At 50.7% G+C, this 24428-nt stretch overlaps 1 protein-coding gene across 1 annotated transcript in view; it reads right to left on the reverse strand.

The window, feature by feature from the left end:
* Positions 1–1531: 1531 nt before the first annotated feature.
* The window catches only part of RAB6B (RAB6B, member RAS oncogene family), a 56538-nt gene continuing 33641 nt past the window's right edge, over positions 1532–24428 (reverse strand). The window contains exons 3-8 of the mRNA XM_027091640.1: positions 10838–10891; positions 10549–10654; positions 9177–9288; positions 8049–8142; positions 5366–5432; positions 1532–3712 (exon numbers count right to left, since the gene is read on the reverse strand). Coding sequence (XP_026947441.1) covers positions 3648–3712; positions 5366–5432; positions 8049–8142; positions 9177–9288; positions 10549–10654; positions 10838–10891 — 498 coding nt within the window. The 3' untranslated portion in view covers positions 1532–3647. The remainder of the gene's footprint in view (positions 3713–5365; positions 5433–8048; positions 8143–9176; positions 9289–10548; positions 10655–10837; positions 10892–24428) is intronic.

A 24428-nucleotide genomic window follows, 5' to 3' on the forward strand; every position in this document is an offset into this window, starting at 1 on the left:
ATGCACAGACACTTCAGCTCAGCTGCCCTTTGTGTGGCTCAGACATACCTCACAGCCCTCGGCTACCTGTTCTCACATCCTGACATCCTCACCCGCCTTCTGCCATGTGAAGGAATGAGGCTGCTCTGCCTGCAGGACACCGAAGCCAGCGGTGCCATTACTGTCACACCTGGTACTTGTGGGCAGGGGCTCCCAGCACTGACTGGCCACCAGGAAGACAGAGACATTGCACTCAAGATGTGTTCTGCACCCTTAGCCACCACCATACAACCCTTGTTTCTGTTGCCTGAGACACTGGAACTGATCTGGCCATTGCTCCTCGAACCTGGGACATTCCAGACCGATTGAGGATGCTGTCAGGAAGAGAGTCGTGACGATGATGGCAGGGAGGCCTCTGACTGAGTCAGCACTTGCTCGCCTTGGACCACACAGCTGCAGTTCTAGCACTCAAGATGCTGGTACCACACTTTCGCTCCGGCACATGTGTGCATTCATAAATATGCTTCCTGCTTTTCCCACCGTGTGCTCAATTTTTCAGATGCCCACAAAACAGGAGCTTTACTGACAGCTTTTCTTTGAGATTCCTCAAAGTAAAAAAGAGGGCTACAGAAGATGACCCTGCTCTACTCCCAGGTCAGGGCTGCTCTGTGGGGAGAGAGACTGAACCACGGGCTAAACTGAGATCCTTTCCTAAAAGGATTCCTCCCCTTTGCCTGGATTTGGCAACGGTAGGATACTCTCACTGCGTATGCTGAGGAATTTCATGATATTTTCTTCAAGGGAACCTGATCATTTCATTATTGAACCTTAACCCTGAGACAAGATCCTAGCTACAAGCAAGAGGGCAGTGATGGCACCTGCCCAAAACGGGAGCCAAGGAGCCAACACCCTTCTGTGCTGGAGGTCTGGCTGCCCTGACAGACCCAGGAATGAGGGGTGGAGATGAGGCCCAAGGAGGGTGCCCATGGAGCGGTGTGGCACCACCAAGATGGGAGGATGAGGGGAGGCAACCGCCCTCACCTGCAGAGGCCCACGGGGCTGGGAGAGTCCGGGCTCAGGAGAGAGGATGTTGTGTACGCACTGGAAAAGGAGGGCTCACCTACGCCACATCAAGCCACATTGTATCTACTGCGTCTCTTACTATTCTTCTAGGCTGTGATGGAAAAAAAAGTGGTGCCTTGGGTATGTGTGCACATGAGAAGAGGACTTTCTACCTTTTTTTACAAGAATGTTTTAAGAAAAAGTACTCTTAGTACCAAGAACATAAAAATCCGCCATCCATTCATTCACTGAGACCCAAAGAGATCCCTGCAAATGGGGCTGTCCCAGGGGCCACAAGCAATGGCCCTCACTGCCAGCCAAGCCGGGTGCTGTCACCTGGACTCCTATGAATTCTCACCAGGTAAGTAAGCACTCTTCCAACAAGCACCGCTTGGGGGGTGTGCCATGGTGCGGCTACGGGCCCACGTGGGCATGCACACCTGTGCATACAAGTACAGACAGAAAGAGTGCACATATTCCCAGGGGCTAGTTTTGCCTGTAGTTAACAAATCTATGCAGTATTTTATTGATGGCAAGACAATCACAAGTTTTGGGACAATATTAAGTATTTCTTATTTCAACACGTTGCAGTACTTTTGAATTTCCAAAACTGTTATCACAATGCAAGTTCCAACTTGAGAGGAGGAAGAACAAGAATATACATTGAGCACATGAATCTCTGTGAGAATGTGTGTGTGGAAGGTGTATACACAAATCTATCTCTATATATAATTATGTACACACATATAAAAACTCAACACTTGACACTGGAATTACGTTCGTACATTGGTCTATGCCTTCTGGAAGAGGAGCTCAGTGGGAATCCTGCTTCCTCTTTTCTTCACCCGAAGATACACTCCTCTCTAAAGATCAGCTCTGACACACAGTCTCTCCTTAGCTGAGTGTGTGACAGACCCACTGGACAACTTATCAATGAGTCCTGCCAGGTCCTGCTGCACTTACAGGCTGCCAGTTTGGATTAGTTTCTGAGAAGTTCCAAATTCATTGCAATAACTTGTCAGAGCCCTGCTTTATGGAGGAATTTACCCCCTACCACACCCCAGATGGTCATTTAGCTCAATTATGACAAGCCCAATAGCAGCCTGGAGGAAGAGTCAATGCCGGCTTGGAGGGCAGGGCTTACCGATTTTGGCCAGAGTGGCTGCCCACTGCCTGGCTTTGGGCCAGCTCAGGGGTGGTGAGTCTGGGTCTATTTGGAATGCTGGCCAAGCAGGCTACATCACTTAGTGAAAGAGAGAGTTCTCTTCAGAGATTTTACAGATAGGTCCTCAGGTCTAAGTCCTCTCAGAAATGAGTCAAACATGGCAAGGACGTCTCTCTGGGAAGCCTTCTGGGGACCCCACTTCAGCCCTACCCTCAGGCAAGCAGAGTGCTGCTACAATAGCTGCAAAGGTCTGTGCACAAAGGTTTCAACTGCACTGTGCCAGAGTGGCAGAAACACGTCAAGAAGTCAGCTTTTGCAGAACAGCATCAACAGTATTAGCAACCAAGGTGGCAAACATGCATCTTCCAGGCGGCAGTTCTGCAGACCCTCCCTTCCCCAATCACAGACGGGCCAATACTGTGTGATACAGGCTCCAGCTTTCCTGGCACCCAAGGAGGAGGGCTTCAGGGGGCACACACTGAGATTCCGTTTGCCCTTCCCTTCCCTGCAACCCAGATGTGTGTGCTGATCGCTGGACAGGTTGGCTAAAACATTTTCAGAACTACACATGGTGCCCCCAGTCTATAAACCAGCCCACAGTTGCCAACAGCACCCCATCCTTCCTTCCTTCCCATGACCTCTTGTTCTGCCAATCACTAGGCGGACCACAGAGAGTGGAAGGTTGCCTGTGGCGAGTGCCCTCTCAAGGCTTTTCAGGGAGGGGAAAGAGGCAGAAATAATTCCAGTGGGCCTGCGGCTGGGCCCCCTGCAGTTCACAAGGCCTTAATTTCAGCTCGGGGCCGTGACTAATGCCCCACTCTGGCCATGGAAGAAGGACAGAGTCACTGCTGCCTCTTCAGAGGCTGTTTCATTCAATCAGTGTTTGATTTAACCAGGTAGGGCCTGTTTGGTGGATGCTGGTTGGTCTGGGCCAGACAGCCCGGGGATTGGAACCTAATTAAATCGCCCAGTTAATTGTTTAAATGTATTGGTCTGGGGGTGGGAGGAGAGCAGAGGTGATGAACCGTTCAAAGAGGACAGGAAGGAGGAGGTGTGTGGAAAAGGTTCTCTGTAAGTTTACAAATATACAAAAACAAAAAAGCACATCTTTCAAATAAAAATGACTACATTTTTATCTGGCAAAAAGTTGTATACACATGGTTTAAATTTTTTTTTAATTTTAACAGTTTTTGGCAATCTTAATAAAGTACAATATATTACAACCAAACCAAAAAATAGTTGTTTAAGTAACAGCTGTTAAGAGTGACGTGATCCCTGATGCCCAGCCTCCCTCCCCATCCCACCCAACTCCTAGAGACAGAGAGAAAAGAAAAATCCTCCCATCTGGATAAGCTCATCTCCCACCCCCCTTAGGAAGCTAACCAATAGGAAGCAACACAACAAGCGAGTAGTGTTAAAGGAAGCCTGCGGTCAGGCTGCATTAGCAGGAGCAGCCACCCTCGCTGGCCGGAGGCTCCTGGGGTTTGTCCAGCTTGATGTCGATCACTGCAGGGGGCGGGGCTAAGGAAGATGACGCTCTCGGAGCTCCCACCCCCGCTCCTGCTCCGGTGCCCCCTAAGTTGCCCTGCGCAGACCCTCTGTCCCTCAGCAAACACCCAGGAACTTGCTCTTTTCTTTGCCTGGGTGGGAAGGATGCAGGGTCACCAGCTCCCACCCTTCCACCTCTTCCCCGACCCTTCCACATGCCCTCACCAGTATCCACCAGAAGTAAAACTTGTCCTGGGCTGTGGGACCATCATCTAAACACAGGCCCGACAGACCCTTTCTTAGAAGGCTTCCCGGTGACCAGCCTCGGCCTCGGCCTTGTTACCTATCAGCCCCACCCCAAAGTGCCCAGGAGGTGGAGCCTGCCGGCCGGGCATGGAGCCCACCTCACAAAGTACAGGGCTACACGGGCCTTGCCCAGGTGGGCACAGCAACCCTGACCCCTCAAGCTCCCGTCAGAACGGGTCGCTTAGACCCTGAGGCTGCTGCTGTGAGAACCCACATCCCTGGGGCAGGGTGTCAGCATAGCCCCTCTCCAGCCCTTTCCACGGGCGCCGTGGGGACTGGGGGTTGGCGAAGCACCGATCGGAACCGCCAGAGGAGCGGGTGCAGAGTGCACAGCCAGGCCGCTCCCTCTGCCCTCACCAGGCTGAAATCTCAGTCAGGCCAGGCTAGGCCTGGTCACGGCACTGCGCAGAATCGCCCTTCCTGTGGGGCTGGGAGTGGGTAGGGGTTGAAGCAGCCCTGCTATGGGACCTGCTGCCCGTGTCCTAGGGAGGTTTTGTGGTCCCTAGGTAAGGACGATGGGAGAGGTTCTTCAGAAGTTAAGTACTATAAAAAGCCATGCTTCCCCTAAAGACCACGTACCACCTTCCCTCCTTACCACTTTTTGGCCACCTGGCCATGGCATATTCTGAGTATGACTTTGTCCATGACTTTTCCTGATTTTCCCTAAACCCCAATCTTCTTATGCACATTTTTATCCTGTTTTGTGTGTACGCAGCGTATATATACATAAACACACATTATTTATAACATGGTAGACTATAAATAAACTAGTAAATAGACAATGAACAACTGCCTTCCTCCCCACTGGGCAAATCAGACCACCTCTCTGAGCCTCAGTTTCAGCTTTTGGGTGTGGCCTGAGTTCTGGGGTGGACGGTGTGAGCGGTGTGCAGACCCTGCCCCCAGAGCAGTGGGGAGGCCTGGGCTGTGCAGGGCAGGCAGGGGAGGAGACACCTGGCGGGGCAGTCATCTCGCACAGAGGAGGTTGGGCCATGCTGAAATCACGTCTGAGTGCACGGAAATGGAGATTCTACTTGTCCCCATGAAACACGGGTCTGTGTTCACTGGAAAGAAGGGCACTTACTATCTCTCACTCCCCACACTGTCACTCCACACACATCCCTCTGGCATTCCCACACGGTTTTGGAAGCTTAGGTGGTTCGAGCTGGATATGGTCTTAAGGACCTTGGAGTTCAGCCTCATCCCTGTACAGAGGAGGCCCCACAGAACAGCTATCTGCCAGGAAGGCTGGCCTGGAGAACTGGCAAGGGTCTGCCCACTGTTCTAACGTACCACGTGGATAAATCAATGAATAAATGGCTTCTGCAGCACATCTTTCACTCACTTGTCAAAGGAAAAGGATACTGCCTTCTTTGCTTTTCTCCTGGACGTTCTCCATTCCAGGCAGAGCCGAGGCCACACGTCGGAAGAGCTGGGGAGAGGGGGAGATGCAGCATGAGCCCCCATCCTTCCCCTCCTGCTGCCGGTGTCTCCACCCTCTGCCTCTTCTCACCCTGACCTCGGGCTCTGCTCTCTTTCTGTCCCACTGACTGCACCCTGGACAGCAGGGGCTGCACCTAACTTCTCCCACCTGTGCCCCCAGCACCTCTCATGGCGTTGGGCCCCGGCAGGCCTCTCACCCAGGCAGGCTGGCCACAGGGTCACGAGGGGCTGAGTGTGGGTCATGGTGATGGCAGGGACCTACCCTAGTGCAGAAAACGATCTAGGTTCTGGGAGACAAGCTTCTGGCCCACTGCCCATGTAGGGACCTGGTGTGGGGAAGGGACTTTCGACCTGCCCTTGAGACAATGACCCTCTCCTCAGAGAGCCCCACGGGCATCGGGGCAGCTGGGAGTCAGGGCCACACAGTCACAGCGGAGATTTTTTTGGAGGCAATAAGGACACAGGAGTGTGAATGTGACATTGTGGGTTTGCTTGGGTGTGGGTGAGTGCGATGTGCATATTGTGTGTAGAGGAGTATGGGTGGTGTGGTGTGGATGTGTGGCATCTGTGGGGGGAGAATGAGTGTGTATGGTGTGTACATGTACACATGTGGGGTTTCTGTGCGTGTAAGTCTGTAAAGTGTGCATGAGAACTGTGTGCGTGTGTGTGTGTGTGTGTGTGTGTGTGCGCGTGCGTGGAACCTAGCGGGTGACGGCAAGTACAAGGCAGAAACACAAGGCACCAGAAGATCCTGAATTCCCTCCCATCTCTCTACAAACACCAACTGCAGGAACTAGGTGAGCTCTGGGCTTAAAACTTCTCCACTGCCTGAGCTCTCTGAAGACAGGGTGAGTCTTATTCAAGGTCTCACCCCAGAGCCCAGCCGCATGGGAGCACCCAGGCTGGGTGACAGGACCAAAGGCGGTAAGGGTCCAGGCGGGGAAGCCACTGGTGGGCTCTGCGTGGTATGGACCCTGTGGGCAGGCTGCAGGGGGGCTCTGAGCGTGGCTGGCAGAAGTGGGAGTTAGATAGAGGCTCTTGGGGTCACATGGGGGCTTCTGAGAGCAGATATGCTCACGTTCAGAGTCCAGGAGGCTACACTGCATGGGGATGCCTCTCCACCACACAGGCTTAGAACCGACCATATACAACTCCGGCTCAGACCATCGCCCGGCTTCCAGAGCAATCCGGAAAGGGGGGCATCGGCATCTCCCTGACCATGGGGGCAGAGGCTACCTGCCCTCGGGGCTGCTGCCCTCTGCTTCCCTGCCCCCCAAGCCTTTCCATCAGGGCCGCGCAGAGCAGCAACCAGTGTCTCCTGCAGGCCTCCAGGGACAGGTAGCTCCCTCCTCCAGGTGACACCACGGCCACCCTGGCCTTATTCCGAAGGAGGCTGGGAAGGGGATGGGAGGGAAGAGAGCCATGTTGATGACCCTCCAACTGGGGTGGGGGCACTGAGTCCTGGGAGCTCGGGGCCTCCCATTCTGTCCCTTTCCGCTCCTCTGCCACCTCCCACTGGCAAGGCACTGCCCAGACTGGGTAAAGCCTCACTGCGTGAGGCCGGCTGCTACAGTGGCAGCTTGTCTAGTGCCCCTGGACACTGCTGGGGGCGGCAGGGCAGAAGTAACCCCCAGCCAGGCCCCGACACTCCTCCAGCGGCACCTGTGCCCATGCTGGTCCCCTGGCCCAGGCCGCCCCCTCTCATCACCTCTCTGAGTCCTCTTTTCCCTGCAGACAGGGGTTCCTCACCTTTTTTTGAACCAAAGATTCCTTTGGCAGGCTGGCGAAGCCTATGGGCTCCTTTTAAGTGTGTGAAATGAATTACATATAAGTTTTATGTAAAGGAGACCACTTAGTATTGAAACAAACTTCTAAAATCTTTAAAGATACAGACTTGTGACTAGCAGCCCGGGAGCCTGTTAAAGAGCAGAAGCCGGCAGGGCGTCTGACAGCCCCTGAGATACTGAGGTGGGAAAAAGTTCAAGAGACCTGCGACACCGTAAGGTGATAAGAAAGCGGCTGTGACCTCTACCGTGATAAAGCCCCAGGTGCTGCTAACATACGGAGTTGGGTTGCCTACGCTCACAGCTGCAGGAAATGCTGGAGACCCGTCAGAGGTTAGTGCAGAGACACTTGTTTCCCACCTAAATCCACTGACCTGCTGAATTCCATCTGTGGACTCCTTGGGGGTCTGTGGACCCAGGAGAAGACCCCTGCTCCCAGGCTCAGCCCTAACCCCACCCCCTCTACGGCTCCTCTGAGGCTTCTGACTCCCAGGCCTCCCCCCACCGCGAGCTTGGACCGCACCGTGGGTGGGCTCTTGTCTCCAAGCCTGCCTGGACCGCCACAGCCTTGAGCACGTGCCAAGCACAAGGCAGGAACCCCAAAATGCTGATTGGATAGACCCTCCTGCACGTCCACCCCACGTGAGGTAAGAAGCAGGGGAATGCTACGTCTCTCGGCCTCCTTGAAGCTGGTGGCTGATCCCATAGCCCCAACGGCCTGAGGGCGAGCAGTAGAGCTCTGGAGGCTACTCGCTCCCCATCTGGTGGCTGGATGGCCCCACCTAGTCACTAGCCCCTTGGCCAAAGGCGGCAGACCCCACCTGCTTCACGTTGTAGCCGGTCTTGGCGCTGGTCTCGATGAACATAACGCTCAGTTCTTTGGCGCGCTGCTCCCCCTCCTCGATGGTTATCTGCCTGGAGGGGAGGCGAGGGGGGACCAGTTCAGTAGGGAAGTAGCCCCTGGTGGGGGCGGAGGGAGCAGCCTCAGATGATGGGGGCCCCTCAGTCAGCCCTGAAGTCGGGGCTGGACCCCAGGGCTCCCTCAGGGCACAGCAGGACACCAGCCCCTCCCTACTCCTTGGCAGCTCCGTCCAGGTTGGGAGCAGGCCCTGAGGCAGGTGGCTTGCTGTCCCTTTCGCAGTGTCACCACGGCCAGAGCCAACATTCGTAAAGCACTGCCAGCCACAAACCGCCTCTCTGGGTGGTACCATCAGCCCCATTTTCCAAATGAGAACACTGAGGTTAAAAGTAATGGCCCCAAGGTCACCTACTGCAAAGGAGCTGGGCTTTGAACTCCGTTTTCTTCACTTCAAGGACAAGACTCAAATAAAGCAGCCTCTAATTCAGATTATTCCCTAAACGGGCAGAGTACATCTCAGGAAGCCCTCAGTCCATGACTCATTGCTCTACCTGCCCCATGAGATGAGTGGACCAGTGCAGGGAAGGGCGCTGGGGTCAGCCCTGTGCCTGGAGGATGGTGTGGAGCAAGCAGCCTCTTCAGGGAGAGCGTCCCACCCAGACACAGCGAAGGACCAGGCCCTTCACACCCACACCCACATCAGCCAGGCATTTCACAGGGGCAGGGCCGGTGGGAGCCCGAGGGCTGCTGTGTCTGTGTCTGCACTGAGGCCGGGCCCAGACCATGCGCTGCTGGGCCAGCCGGGCGCATATGGCTCCACTCAGGCCACGCGTGGAGGCCTGCCCTGCCCCTGCCAGCCTGGAAGGTGGGGCTTCAGACATGACACACCTGTGGGTAGGCGTCTACCAGGTGCTTTCAAAGCCTCCGGTGCCCCAAGGGGGTCCTTCCCAGATGCAGGGGGACAGGTCAGACAGGGTGCTGGGCAGGGGGTAGCTCACAGGGGCTGCTCACCCACAAATCCCAGCACTCCCCGTCCAGGAGGAGCTGCAGAGGTATGGAGGGGGCCCGGCCTGCAGCCCGCTGCACCTACCTCTTGTCGGCCAGGTCCGTCTTGTTGCCCACCAGCATGATGATGACGTCGCTGCCCCTCTCTGTTCTGACATCATCAATCCACTTAGAGGTCTGTTGGAAGGAGTTGAGATCTGGAGGTGGAAAGTGCAGATAAAACAGGGCGTGAGCGGCAGCCCTGGCAGGAGAGGGAGAGGGCGGGAAGGGAGTAAGACCAGGAGCAGGAGGGAGGGGTGTGTGCACCCTCAGACACCTGGGCGGCGCGGGAGCACAGTCCAGCGGGCCTGGGTCCTCCCAAGGACGTCCACACGTGTTTGTGGAGCTGTGCCCGGGGTCCCCGAAGGCCCCTCATATGCTGAGCCACCCTCTGGGGAGAGAAGTCACAGCATCTGGAAGGCCGCTGGGTCATGACTTCCTAGTAGTGGTCCTAGGGCCCACCTGAGAGTCGGACCTGACTTTGGAGGCTCACAGCAGAGTGAATGGATGCAGTAGACTTGGCTGAGCTTGGAAACAGTGTGACAGTGTGTGTGTGGGACCGCAGCAGCTCCCAGCGCAGGAGGGCCCTGCAGAGCAGCCTCCCACTGACAGGAGCTCAGAGGGATTTCTGAAGAGTACCCTCAGGCCCTGAAAGTAAGGGGAGCGGGGAAGGCGGCCCCAGGAGCAGATAAAAGCCAGGAGAGGCCAGGCATTTCAGGGCAGCCCCCTCCTCAGTCAGAAGCTGTGACAGGCCGCCGCACAGAAGAGCAGTCACAGGGCGACGCCCACCACTCAGCAGCCTGCAGGCCCAAGGGGAGCGGAGGCTCCCTTTCCTGGAAACCTGGGCTTCTCGCAGCCTGACCTTCCTTATGCTCAGCATCAGGCTGCAGGAGCCCAGGCCTCCTCAGGGCCCAGCTCCCACCCACTCTCAGGTGTGCAGGGAGCCTGCGGTCAGAGCCAGAGGCAGCCGGCTGGGGCATCCTCCCACCACACCCATGACTGCAGCCCAAGCGCTTGCCAGTTGTGTGCCCTGACACCTGCCTGGGCAGTGGGGCTCTGCACCAGGCCCTACCCTCACCCCAGCCCCACGAGCCTCCCTCAGGGCTGTGCGTCGCTCTTGAGAACAGCTGATTTGGCCAGAAGAGCCACACTGTGTGAGAAGTGCAGGCCACCCAAGGCCCTCCTGGACCCGCTGGGCCTCCCCTCCCACGGAACCCGGTAAGGAACTGGGATGCTGCTGACAAAACCACGGCTGCCAGGTCAAGGTTGGCCTGGGGACCAGCGTCTTCTCCCATCTTCACACACACACACAAACACACACACACACACACACACACTCTGCAGCCTGGCTGGGGCCGCACCTGGCCCCGGAGCCCCTGCGAGCTACCCTCCGCCCAGCACCCAGGCCCCACACTCACTTGTGATGTCGTACACCACCACAGCCACCGTGGAGTCCCGGATGTAGCTGGGGATCAGGCTGCGGAACCTCTCCTGGCCGGCTGTGTCCCAGAGCTGCAGTCGCACCTGTCACAGGGAGGGAGGAGGCTCAGGGGGCAGTGAGGTCCTCGTGGTGGGAGTGGGGGCTGAGGGAGGGCCCAGCTCTGGGATGCTGGCCAGGCACAGGCTCTCAGCGGTGCCCAGCGTGGGCCCCAGGGGATAGGTCCCAAGGAGCCCTGCCCGTCCTCCCGAGTCAAGTCAGGCACTCACCGTACGATCCTCCAAGTACATGGTTTTTGACAAGAAGTCAATCCCAATGGTTGCCTGTTAGACAAAAGCACAGAACGGTCAAACCCAAAAGGTCTCAGGCAAAGGGGCAAAAGCTGAGACACCCAGGCGGGGACACAGCCAGGAAAAGGGGTCACCCACGCCGAGCCTTAGGTGGGTTCTGCTCTGATGCCCCACCCCCAGCTCAACAGTGAACCCTCTTGCCCCTCTCAGAGGGAGTGAGTTTGAGCTAAACAAGGATGAGGATAGGTGTTTAGGGAGTGATACTTTTTGGAGAGGAAGAGAAAAGTGCTTTGGAAAGGAGAGGAGAGAACAGGTGAGGCGGCTTCCCCAGCAGCAGGGCCACTGGCACATGTATCTCCTGCCCCGCTCAGGGGGGAGCCCGGAGGAGCAGGAACGAGGTGGTCTCCCTGCCCCAGCCTGCCGGCCCCGCCTGCCTCCTTCCCTCCCAGCCTCCACTCGAGTCTCCCAAAGCTTTTCTCCTCAGCCCTGGAACTCGAGCGCCTGGCGGGGGATCACCACTGGCCAGGAGGTGGAGCGGGGGCAGGGCGGCTTGCCGCGGGGGCGGGCAGAGAGCAGCTGGCTTTCCCCAGGAGCATCACGGCCACCCACAGCAGCATCTCGTTGCGAAACCCACCGGCTCTTCTCTACCCAGATCGACACACTGGAAGCCAACTGTCTAGGTCACGCCTGTGCCTCCTCTGTCCTGGCACAAGGAGATGCAGTTGGGCCAGATGGCTGGGACCCATCACTCACTTGCTGTGTGGCTTGGGGCAGGCCTCCAACCTCTCTGCGCCGAACCTGCACCCAGTGTTTGTGACGGGAGCAAGATGCTTGCAGCATGAAACAGTCACTGCTATGTAATTAATAATAATGGAGACTCCGACACAGCCTGAATGTCAGGGCACTGGTTAAGGACACGGTGGTTCATCCAAATGATTAGAAGCTTTGGCAGCCATTAAAAATCACGTCCTTGAAAAATATTTAAGGATTTCGGGAAATGGTCATCAGGTGAAAGAAAGCAGGTTACAAAACATTATGTATAGTGTGATCCCAACTTGATGAACTGAAGTAGAGATACAAGTATTTTTCATATTTTCTTAGACGTTGACGTGAAGGGACTACACTAAAGCCTTAATAGTGCTGGTGTCTGAGTACTGACACTGTGGGTGCTTTTTTTTTTTTTTTGGCTTCTTTCATTGTACCTTTTTCTATTTTCTACAATGAACATATAATAGTTCTAGAAGCATAAATAAAGCATTTTTAAAGAAAAATAGGGCTGAGAAATAAGCTTCATTGAAAGGAAAATTGTGCGGTGACTTCTGACTACAAAAACCACAACCAAGGGCTTCCCTGGTGGTGCAGTGGTTGAGAGTCCGCCTGCCGATGCAGGGGACGTGGGTTCGTACCCTAGCCCGGGAAGATCCCACATGCCGCGAAGTGGCTGGGCCCGTGAGCCATGGCGGCTGAGCCTGCGCGGCTGGAGCCTGTGCTCTGCAACGGGAGGGGCCACAACAGTGAGAGGCCCGCATACAGCAAAAAAAAAAAAAAAAAAAACCACAACCAAGAAAGCCCAAGGAAATAGAAAAACCCATGTCTGCAGGCCCCTGCAAGCAGATGCATGTACACTCCCACCCTCACCCGTTCCACAAAGGAGTTAAAGTGGCTGCATCCTCCTGGAAGCTTGCTTTAGTGCAAAGATAGGGAGTGTCAAGGAATCATACAATTCTACAACATGCGTGCTAAGCAAACACCTTAGAGACAACTCAATTCCCTACTCTGGAGACCTGGAAAGTTAAAGCACACACCGAGCGTGACTTTGCCAGTCAGAGGCAGAGCTGGGAGGATCAGTGTAAAATCTTGGCATCACTTGGGCTCTTTCAACCCCAGCTTTGCACACCTTTCCTGCATGGTGTAGCCACTGGGGAATAAGTCTGGAACTGACGAGCGGCTTGTAGACTGAGCCTTGTTCCTTAACAGTCACACTACCTCCACTTATTGGTATCTGTTAGAGCAATGATCCTTGTCTGCTGTCACAGAGAAACGTACAGAGCAGGCAGATATCGCTCAACTTCAGTGCTCAGTGGGCTCCCCAGGGACTGCCAAGCTCCTTCTGTAAAGTGACCCTTGAGCTAAAAATCCAGGTGTATGACCTCAGGATTGGTAGCAGGGACTGCTAGCTGTCCCCCAACACGGAGTCTCCCTTTCTATAGTATTACGACTCCAAACGTATAGATAAACTCATGGCTGCCCCAAATAAAGACTGTATTTCCCAGCTTCCTTTGTAGCTGGGTGGCTAAGTTCTCTGGTCAGTGGGATGTGAAGGTGACATTTGCATCTTCTGGGATGGGTCCTTCATGGGGAGAGGCGATGTACCCATAGCTGCCCCTTTCCCTTTCCCACTGTTTGGAATAAAGACAGGTGGTAATAAGTCATATTGGCCCATCCAGATGAAGGTGACAGAGTAGTGGCGACAGATGAACCAGACAGAGGAAGCCTGAGTTCCTGCCTGTAGAGCCCCCTCAGCAGCCTGAGACTCTTACGCCCAGACTGTTGTGTGACAGAGAACTGGACTTCTATTTCGCTTAAGCCACTGTTATTTGCAGTTTCTTTTAATACAGCCTAGCTCTATCCAAACTAATAGAGCAAAGAACCATGGAGAAACATACCCCTCAAGGGTAGGCAGCATGGATGGTGACAGTGATGTTCCTGATGATAATGTAACAACAACAACCCCATTTCGCCTCACATGTGCTTCCATGGAGGACAGAGAAGTCACCAGATGACATGACAAGGATTGTGCCTTGTGGATCAAGCTCTGGTAAAGCTCAACCCAGTGGCCTCCATAATCATAAACACCATTTGCTGAACACTCACATACTTTACTACCCCTCACAATAGCAGATCAGTGGTAATGATGAAAGTAAGGCTGAAAGGACCAACTTCCTATCTCTCCAGCTCTCTCCCACCTCTATTCCCACTTTCATGCTTCTTCCACATCAGGGAAACACCTGGTTCCTTAAGTGCCCAGTCTCTCAGACCTGTTCTGGCCACACTTCCCACCCAGCCAGGCCGTTGAGCCACAAAAGACCTTCCCACAGCTGCACACACTGGTCAAAGCACAGGCACTGTCCTTGGATGTGGCTGAGGCATCAGCTCTGCTCAAAAACATCTCCCTAAGTTTCACTTCCAATAATGGCTAAGTAGTTTGTATCAAACTAACCCACCCACAGATAACTATTATAAACTCTGCACAAATGCAACAAATAACAATTTGCAATCACCGAAAAGTGATCAAAAGCAGGCAGAAAATGGAGGGGTTATAATCTCTAAAGGAAGGGAAGAAAATGAAGTGAGATCCTATGCTTAACCAGTTTTTCCCCTGAGGTAGCTTCCTAGTCCCACCAAGTTAGAAGGACTTGGTAAACACCTCAGGCATTTCATGAGAACCCCAGAAGGGCCAGCTCTGGGAAAAAGGACGTCATCTTAGGACTAAGGGTTATATCAGAGGACTAAGGAAAAAACCCAAAGAGACCTATCTTAACAAACTTTAAACATGGTAAGTAGGTTCCATGTCCTGGCTATTGTAAATAGTGCTGCAATGAACACTGTGGTACATGACTCTTTTTGAATTATGGTTTTCTCAGGGTATATGCCCAGTAGTGGGATTGCTGGGTCGTATGGTAGTTCTATTTTTAGTTTTTTAAGGAACCTCCATACTGTTTTCCACAGTGGCTGCACCAATTTACATTCCCACCAAAAGTGCAGGATGGTTCCTTTTTCACCAGACCCTCTCCAGCATTTATTGTTTCTAGATTTTTTGCTAACAGCCATTCTGACCGGTGTGAGGTGATACCTCACTGTAGTTCCGATTTGCATTTCTCTAATAATTAGTGATGTTGAGCATCTTTTCATGTGCCTCTTGGTCATCTGTATGTCTTCCTTGGTGAAATGTCTATTTAGGTCTTCCACCCAGAAGATGTGACACATATATACAATGGAATATTATTCAGCCATAGAAAGAAACAAAATTGAGTTATCTGTAGTGAGGTGGATGGACCTAGAGTCTGTCATACAGAGTGAGGTAAGTCAGAAAGAGAAAAACAAATACCGTATTCTAACGCATATATATGGAATTAAAAAAAAAACAAAAACAAATGGTACTGATGAACCTAGTTGCAGGACAGGAATAAAGATGTAGACATAGAGGATGGACTTGAGGACACGGGGTAGGAGGGGGAAGCTGGGGCAAAGTGAGAGTAGCATCAACACATATACACTACCAAATGTAAAATAGATAGCTAGCTGGTGGGAAGCAGCAGCATAGCACAGGGAGACCAGCTCAGTGCTTTGTGACCACCTAGAGGGGTCGGATAGGGAGGGTGGGAGGGAGACACAAGAGGGAGGGGATGTGGGGATATAGGTATGCATATGGCTGATTCACTTTGGTGTACAACAGAAACTAACACAGTATTTTGAAGCAATTATACTCCAATAAAGATCTACTAAAACAAAAAAACAAAAAACAAACAAAAAAAAACATGGTAAGTAAACTCTTCCAAACAAAAAAAGGATTAAGTTGCCCATAATTTAATTCCCCATTGAAATAAAACTCAACACTCTTCAGAGGAAGGTAACAGAATCTATGAATCTCTACAACTTATTATTATTCACGATGTCCACTACACAATAAAAAAGGATTAGACGTGAAGAGGCAGGAAATTTAACCCATAATTAATGGGAAAAAACTCAACAGAAACAGATACCCAGATGACTCAGATGTTGGATTAGCAGACAAGAAATTTAAAATAATTATTATAACTGTGTGAAAAATATAAAGGAAAAAGATGGGTGAATTTCAAGAGATATATGGAGACTAAAACAAAACCCAGAAATCTTAACACAAAAAAACACAATACCTGAAATAAAAATGCCTTGGATTTGAATAACACCAGCTAGGACACTTCAGAGGAAAGGGCAGTAAACTTGAAGACAGTCCAAAAGAAGTTGTTCAAACTGAAGCACAGATTTTTAAAAGATAGAATAAAAATGAACAGAGCTTCAGGAACTTCTAGGGCAATATAAAGACCTGATATACATGTAGATGGGGTTTCAGAAAGAGTAAAAACAAACAAACAAACAAAAACTAATGGTCAGATATTTTCTCAATTTGATTAGAAACATCAACCCACAGCTTCAAGAAGCTCAGTGAACCTAAAACAGGATACAAAGGAAACCACACCCACACAAGTCATAGTCAAATTGCTGAAAACTAAAGATAAAGAGAAATCCTTAACAGCAGCTAGGAAACAGAAAGACACAATACATACAAGGAAACAATGACAGGAATGATGGCTGATTTCCCTTCAGAAACAATTGAGAACAGAAGACAATGGAGCAACATCTTTAAAATTCTAAAAGAAACAAACCACCATCATCCCCATCATGTAAGCCTAGAATTCTAAAGCCAGTGAAAATTTCCTTCAACACTGAGAGCAAAACAAAAACATTTTCAGATAAGGGAAAACTGTGATCATTTGTCACCAGCCCTCATTACAGGAAATGAACACTTTAGGCTGAAGGGAAATTTTACAGATGGAAGTTTGGATCTTTAAAGAAGGAATATAGGAGCACCAGAAATGGTAAGTCTGTGATATATAAAAACATGTGACTTGTCCTCGACCACCTCCTGTTTCCATCCACATCAGTAACAATTCCTAACATCCTCCTGTTTTGTCCCTGCTTCATCCTCCACGAGACTCACTCTCAGAAGATGGCCTCAAATCTACTTTACAACATCAAGTACAAACCACTTCAATTCCTTGCTTTTACCCTCTAATATAACAACGATAACTACAGTAACAATGACTAAACATGTGAGTGCTCATCATGTGCCAGGTAAGAACTTAATATGCATTACTTAACTTAATCCTGATAACCTGTGCCATGAGTTATGCTCTTTAGTATTTATACGTTTCTGCTAAGAAGACTGAGTAAAGTTGATCCCTGAGCAACGTGTGGGTTAGGGGTGCCGACCATCCACACAGTGGAACACCCGTGTATAACTTACAGTCGGTCCTCTGTATCGCACTTCGGTTCCTCCGTTCAACCAACTGCAGATGGTGTAGTACTGTAGTACTTACTACTGAAAACAACTGCATGTAAGTGGACCAGCCCAGTTTAGACCCACCTTGTTCAAGGGTCAACTGTATAAGAGATGCTAAATTACTTGCTCAGTGTCAACAGCTGGAAATGGCAGAGCCAGAATACAAAGATATTTGCAAAGTTGTCTATGTGTGTCCAGCCGTATCTCCATCCCTCCAGCCTCTGAGCATTTGCTCCTTCTGTCAAAGCAAGCCTCTCCTTGGGGTTCTCTTGGCCCTGAGCCTCTCAGCCATCAAGGTTCTTTTCTCTTTTCTCAACCCCTCATTCTCTACTCACTCTTTCCTTTCATCCAAGAAACATTCTTAAAATTCTTGCATCCTTAAAAAAAAAACCCTTCCCTGTCACTAAGTGGCTCTCCAGCTCTCTGCCAATCTCTCACCTCCATTCCCTTGGTATGCTTCTTGGAAAAGGACCCAAACCAGCTGTCCCCACTTCCTCTCTTCTCACCCACTGCTCAGTGGTCTGACTTCTGCCCCTCTGCCCACTGAGGCTGCTCTGGCTGTGATCGCCATGGCCATTCATCTGCAAATTGTAACACTCTATAGGCCAGACTCTACTAGATGTACTTGACCCTGTGGACCAATCTCTTCCTTGACACTCTTCCTTCCTTTGTTTTCATGATGTGACTTGTTTCTGGCTCTCCCTGCCTCTCTAACTGCTGTCCCTTATTGGCCTCTTACAGGATCCTCTTCCTTTCTCTGTCCCTAAAATGTTGGTGTTCCCTACTGTGTCAGGGGACCTCATTTACTGTCATAGCTTCAAAAAGGATGTGCTGCTGGCTTCCCAACCTACATTCCAGGCCTCACCTCTGTCCTGAGCCCCAGATCCAGGTATCTGACCGCTTACTGGACATGTCCATCCACGTGTCCTCTAGACCTCTCACTAAACATATGTGTCCCACCCGGAGCCCCTCATCCCCCTCCAGACTTACATCTTCTACTTTCCCCATCTCGATGAATGGCACCTCCACCTCCATGGGTGCCCAAGCCTCCAGAAGCCCTCCTGAGTTCCTCCTCTTCCCTTGCTCTCTCGTCCACCCGCTCACAGCAGAGGAATCACTGAGCTGATACTTTGCGTCCTGAGTGTTTTCACCTGTCTGCTTCTCTCCATCCCCACCAGCACTGCCCCAGTTCAGTCCTCCAACTTCTTTTACCTGAACAGCCTAACAGCTTCCTGACTGGTCTCTCTGCCCTGAGGTTCTCCCTGGATAAATAATCTCTCACCAGCACCAGTGTTATCTTTCTAAAACATAAATCTGACCATATCACTCCCTACTGCCCCCAGGAAACAATCCAAACACTTCAGCTTGGCCTGCAAAGGGTCTGCCCGTCGCTTCCTTTGACCTCGTTTCCCCTCTTTCCCAGCTTGCACTTCATACTTTAGTAATAATACTGTGGTCAGGACTCTACACGCACAAGTCACTTTGTGTTTCTGTGCCTTTTCTAAGGCTCTTCCACATGGTTAAAACCTAATCAGAGATCAAGATTCAGCTCCTCTGCTGAATCCAGTCATCTTCTGAGCCCTCAGGTTGGCCTCAGGGCCCCTCATTTAACAGTTTCTTTTCTAAACTGGAAAGATCTCATACTAGTCAGTCTCTCCCAGTGGCCAGTGATGTGGTAATTCTCAACACGTAGTGCATGGACCACTTGCTTCAGAATCACATCAGAAGCTTGTTAAGTATGCAGATTGCTGAGCCCAGCCCAGACAGACAGAATCACAATCTCTGGGGTGTCAGTCTGGGAATCAGAATTCCAGACAAGCCCTCAGATAACTCATTTGTGCAGTAAAGTTTGCAAACAACTGCGTAGATTCTGAGCTCCTGCTGTAATTGGTCTGAGGAGTCTGTGGTATCCAGGAGGAGGGGCAGATTCCTTGCCTGGGGTGAGAGACAGGGAGATGCCCATGCCTGCAGAAGGGGCTAATCACGGATGAAAAAACCAAGGCTCACTCTGAACTTAGGTCATACAGGTGGGGGTGGCAGAGGCAGGATTAGAACCCAGGTCTCCCTGACTGCAAAGCCCCTGCTCCTGACTGTTGAGCTGTATTCCCTCTGCTTCCTGAAGTCCTTTCATTTCTGAAGCTGTCACTGAGTGTGTGTGGGGGGGTCACATCCTTTCTGGCTCCCTCCTGTCAGAATCTATGGTCATTAGCCATAACAGCTCAGCAGAGTCCACATTAAGAGGAAGTTCATTTGCATTTTAACAACAACAACAAAAGTCAGCTCTCTAAGGGCAGAACAGAAACAAGAACTTTTAAGATGGCCTTGGTTACCAGAAATTTTCTAGCTCCTTGGCGTCATTTATTTTTCCAGACACAAGGCATAAGCAGTTGGCCCTACACTACTGCCAGCTGGAGCCCATTGCTCCCAGACAGGCCAGATCTGCAGGGAGAAGGTGGTCACGGTCTTTCCTGGGCAGCTCCTTTCTGGCATATGGTGTAAGTAAGTAGCACTCATTCACTTATTCACTCTTGAGTGTTTACTATGTGTTAGACCAAAATAAGCCCTGGTCCCAGCCTATAAGGAGTTGTTCCCTCCCATGGAATGCTCCTCCATATGGCTAACACCTATTCACAGTTCACGATTCAGCCTTGAACTTCCAAACTTGTGGAGGCGCTAAGATTAGCACACAGAACTATGGTCCCTGACAGATGGGTAGGACTATTGTAGTTAGAGGGTCTCTAAGAGGAGGCGGACCTTGCTTCTGATTGATTTCTTGAGGAAAGGCAGGGCAACTATGCCAGTCCTTGAGTGAATACTAACTTACCAGCAGGTGAAGATGGGGAAATAGTAGAGGATGGGAAGTACAGGGAGTAAATCCCAGATGGAGGGAATGGGGGTGTTCCGATTTTGGTAATCAGAACCAACCCTCTTACAGATTACAATTATAAATTCTGAGCAGAATGTAAAAAACAACTAACTGAAGGCACTAGAAAGTGACAAAAGCAGGTAGAATCTAGAGGGGAGTCAACACTTAAAAGAAGAGAATGGCCCTGGGCAAGGCTCCTGTTTTTACGACTGTTCATTCACCTAAAGGCAGCCCCGGCTGGAGCTGAGGGGTAGCTACAGCTTGGCAAGAAACCCATAGTCTTACTGGTTAAAAATGAGAGGGCAGATCATAAAACTATCACAGCAGCTGGAAAATGTGGAAAATCCTGGAGATGAGAAATCCCAAATTCCGCATGTAAATGCTACCCAAATCTCTGGCCCAAAGAGACCACAAGTAGCCTAAGACTGAAAACCAAACAAACAAAGCTGAACAGAACTTTAAGTTGCTGCCTACCACGGGGGAGAGAATTGAGAATTTGGGTTCAACAGGTACTATTCCAAAGGAACAAGCAGAATCCATAGTCTTGATCACAATGTGTAGTATACAACTCAAAATTACTATACATATGAACTAAAAGCCGTATTTAAGAAAAAAAAGAATAAATGGAGACCAGCCCCGAGGTGACCCAGATGTTGAAAGTAGCAAGCATTTTTCGGCAGCTAATACAATTATGCTCAAACATATAAAGAAAACATGCTCACAATGAAGACACAGATTTTAATCTGTGCATCTCAGCAGAGAAACTATAAAGAAGCAAATATAAATTTAGAACTAAAAATACAATATCTGAAATTTTTAAATGCTTAACAGAAGACAGCAAATGACAGATGAAACAGTGAACTTGAAAACAGATCAATAGAAATTATCTGAAAGGATAATATGGGGACACCAGACAAAAAGAACAACTAGCTACCCACGTAGGCCACAACCTCCATTCCCTCTCAAAGGTCAGCACAGGTCATACAGTGTGTGAGTGTATTGATGGGAATGTGGTTATGAGTGTATGTGAGTAGACACGTGATGAATGGAGATACACGAGTGTGCATGCAACTGTGTATCTGCATGTGGAAGGTAGTAGGTGTAAGAGGCTTGTGTGGGTATGAGTGTGTGGTGGGGAGGGAGTCATTTCTCCTTTGAAGGTAAAGCCCAGATCAATGTATGCACACAGCCCTGGTGAGGCCAGGAGGCTAAGAGGCTGAGGTGACCAGGAGCCTCCATGGGGGAGGGGGACAGATTTCTGCCAGCAAACCTAGGCTCCCTGTCAGTGCCTCCTAGAGCAGTGCATGGCCAGGCCTAGAGGATCTGGCATGCAGCTAGCAGAGTGCCCCACCCAAATGGGCCTGGGTGGGGTCATGTGCCCAGAGGGCCCTGGTCCGTCTTCAGGGACCTCTGCCAGTGCCTTGGCAGGCTCTGAATGCTGTATAATGGGCTTGGAAGAACACTGTGTTGGGAGTATCCTGGAAAAATGACAGCCTCTCTGGCCCTCAGCTTCTTATCTCTAAAATGGGGATAATCACAGCTTCCTTCAAGGACTCTTGGATCAAATGAGTTAGACTGCATGAAGGTACTCTGTGCAAACAAAATGAGGACTGACCAACTGACTGAGGGATTTCCAAAAGATGCTGTAGAAACTTGGTCCTGGGAACCTTTGTGCTTGTAACCTGTATTCACATCCCAATAAATGAGTGTTCCCAGAGCTTCAGGAAAGGCTGGCCCTCAAAGAGGTGGGTTCCAAACGAACCATGGAGTCTTGGCCACAGCATTCATTTTCTGTATTCCGTATCCTCTTATGAGGTATGCAGTAAATTATTCTTGCTGGAAACTTTTCCACAAGGATGTAAAGAGGGTATCAAGACAACACGAGCAGCAGGTTTGACTCTGAGACTCTCCTACCAGTACATGACCCCCACGATCCTCTCCTTCCCTCCTCGACTGTGCTGGGTGAGCCTCCTGGGCTCGATGGGCTCGATGCCCCTCCGAGGAGGCTGGACTGCATCCTGCTGTGGTTAGATCACCCCAAACCTGGCAATGCTTATTTATTCCTTTAATATTGCTGTACTTGCCAACTGTACTGCTTATGAAAAATGGCAGGCACTTCGTTTTATACAAAACAGGTGGAACCTTAACAAGGACAGATTTCATAGCTGCGTCCACATTTATCTCCTTCTGAATGTGGTATTAACCAGTGTTAACAGGGGCTCAGACACACAGTTCAGAATGATGGTGCGTTACACGCCTCCCTCTACACGAAAGCTCCCATTGGCCCAGCATATGCCCGAGGAAAGAGATGTTTCCTGAGGCACTTGTTGAAATCGTTTTTGCTACGTGCATTTATTATGAAATGTAATTTTGCATCCACATTCTGACAAGACACAGTAATAAAGTGTGCTGTGGAAATTTGCATGGTAATTTGCATGAATTGACTCAAGATTCTCTTCTCTGGAAGAGAGATCATGAAAAGGAATGTATTTGTGTCTTCTTTTAGCCTTGGCCAGGCCTTGGCCCGTGGCTGGGGAAGCATCCCCAAGTGGCAGAAAGCAGCTGGGCATGACAAGCCCTTGACAATGAAGCTGCTGTTTGTGCTCTGCACCACCAACCATCAGATGAGAGTATCGGTAAAGACATGCAAATAAGCATGCAAAATGAAGCTGGCAAAACTTACGGATTCAGACCAGCAAGTGGATGCTGTGGGGGAAGGAGACAGCAGCCTCTGGGAAACACGCTGGGCACGGTCTGGCCTTGCCAGCAGCTCAACCAAGTGCTGCGGAGGAGGGGCGGCTGGCTGGGAGGCCACAGCGCAGGTACCAGGATTCTTTCAGACACCTCAGTCTCAAAGTCTACACAGTCCCTGTGGCCACTTTCCTCCCAATGGGGAGTGGCTTATGCCAGTCACCACCCAATACAAATATTTATCAATTGCTCTTTTATTTCCTGACTGTGCTCTGAAACATCAACCAAACAATATGCACCTTACAACTTTAAACAAGGGGTGAAATGTCATCAAAATTAGTCAATCCTTCCAGAAGCCACACAGATGCCCAGGGATGTGTGGCCTGAAGCTCCCTGACAGGTCTCCCACAGGCTCACAAATGGATGCAATGCATCAGCCCTCTCCTCATCTCTTAGGGAGAAAGATGTTCTGGGGGATGGACTTTTGAGGGCATCTAAGCGCTGTCTATGAGTGACCTATGAAGCGAATTAGGAAGGATTACTAAAACCTGGGTCAGAGTCGCACGATGGGGCCACTTCACTTATGAACGCTAGCAGGTGCTATTGGACTCCCCCAATACCAACTGGCAACCTCCTACTCCCTTGCCAGCCTGGAAGTAAAAGTGAAATGCTGCTTTCCCAGCCTCTCTAAAGGATAATGGTGATCATGTGACTCAGTTCTCGCCAATACGACATAAGCTGCAGTCTGCTGGAGGGGGAGGGGATTCTAGGGAAGCTCTTGCTATCTTTATCTGCCTTGAATGCAGAGGTGACCTATGGAGCCAGGCTGCATGAAGATAACCCACAGAACAAGAAGGCAGAATAGACTGACAGCAGGGGTCTGGGACCTGCCTGATGGCATCACTGGGCAGCTGGGCCACCTCAAGTCCTACCGTGACTTCTCGCATCTGAAAAACCAAAGCCCTTCCTTGTTTAAGCCAGGTTAGCCAGGTTTCTCTACTAGAGGCTGACTTCATACCTAATTTGCAATATGCTTGACAAAAGAGCGAGAGAAGCGCAGGGGAGAGGAGGGAGGGAAAGAAAAGATGTTACAGCAAGTCTGCCCTCAGACCAGTCCCAGGTAAATGTCCAAAAGGAGCACCTGGGTGACTGGTGGTGCCCAAGTGGGTGTCTGAGGGCAAGGTCATCTTGCCAAGCTGCCTGCCTGGCATTCAGGGGCATTTCACTATATAAGAGTGTCACCTCACATTTTGACCACAGAACCTAATGTTTGCGAAAGGTGGAACTCTACTGCATTAATATGATAAAATCATCATGTTGCTAGAGCTAACCAAAGATGGAGTCCAGTGTTCTGCCAGAAGTCTGGGGCCCTGGCAGCATCTGGCAGAGTGCCAGAGCTCTGCACAGGCAAGCATGGTTGGGAGGCCCACAGTTTCCCATGAAAACACTATGTTAGTAAGTTATTGTTAGCTTCACTTCATCATTATCAACTTAGTTTGTTGTGGAGTTGTTGGTTTGCTTCGCTCTCTGTATAGAGCATGGTAATGCACATTTGTATCAACAGTATTTCTGGCCTATAATTTTCCATCATCCAGGCTTTAAGACCTCCATGAGCTATGGTTTAAATACAAATTAACCACATCCCTACTGCTAAAGTTTGAGGCCACTGGTCTAGGTGATGCAGGGGTTAAATGCCATCCAAATAATTTCCAGGTTAAAAAATGCAATACTAAGAAACTGGGATGCTGGCCCAGAATCTCTCAGCTAAGTGACAGAGGTAGGATTTGAACCCAGGCCTCTGCATGCAGCATTGTTTTGGAGGAGAAAAAAAGAGCTGATATAAGAGGATGTGCTGACTCTTTCTCCTCTGTGTGACCCCACTCTGACCACCTCGACAGGGGTGGAAGATT

This window comes from Aethalodelphis obliquidens, unplaced genomic scaffold (assembly GCF_003676395.1).
Source record: "Aethalodelphis obliquidens isolate GAN/ISIS:26980383/991018 unplaced genomic scaffold, ASM367639v1 scaffold72, whole genome shotgun sequence".
Classification (NCBI taxonomy): Eukaryota; Metazoa; Chordata; class Mammalia; order Artiodactyla; family Delphinidae; genus Aethalodelphis; species Aethalodelphis obliquidens.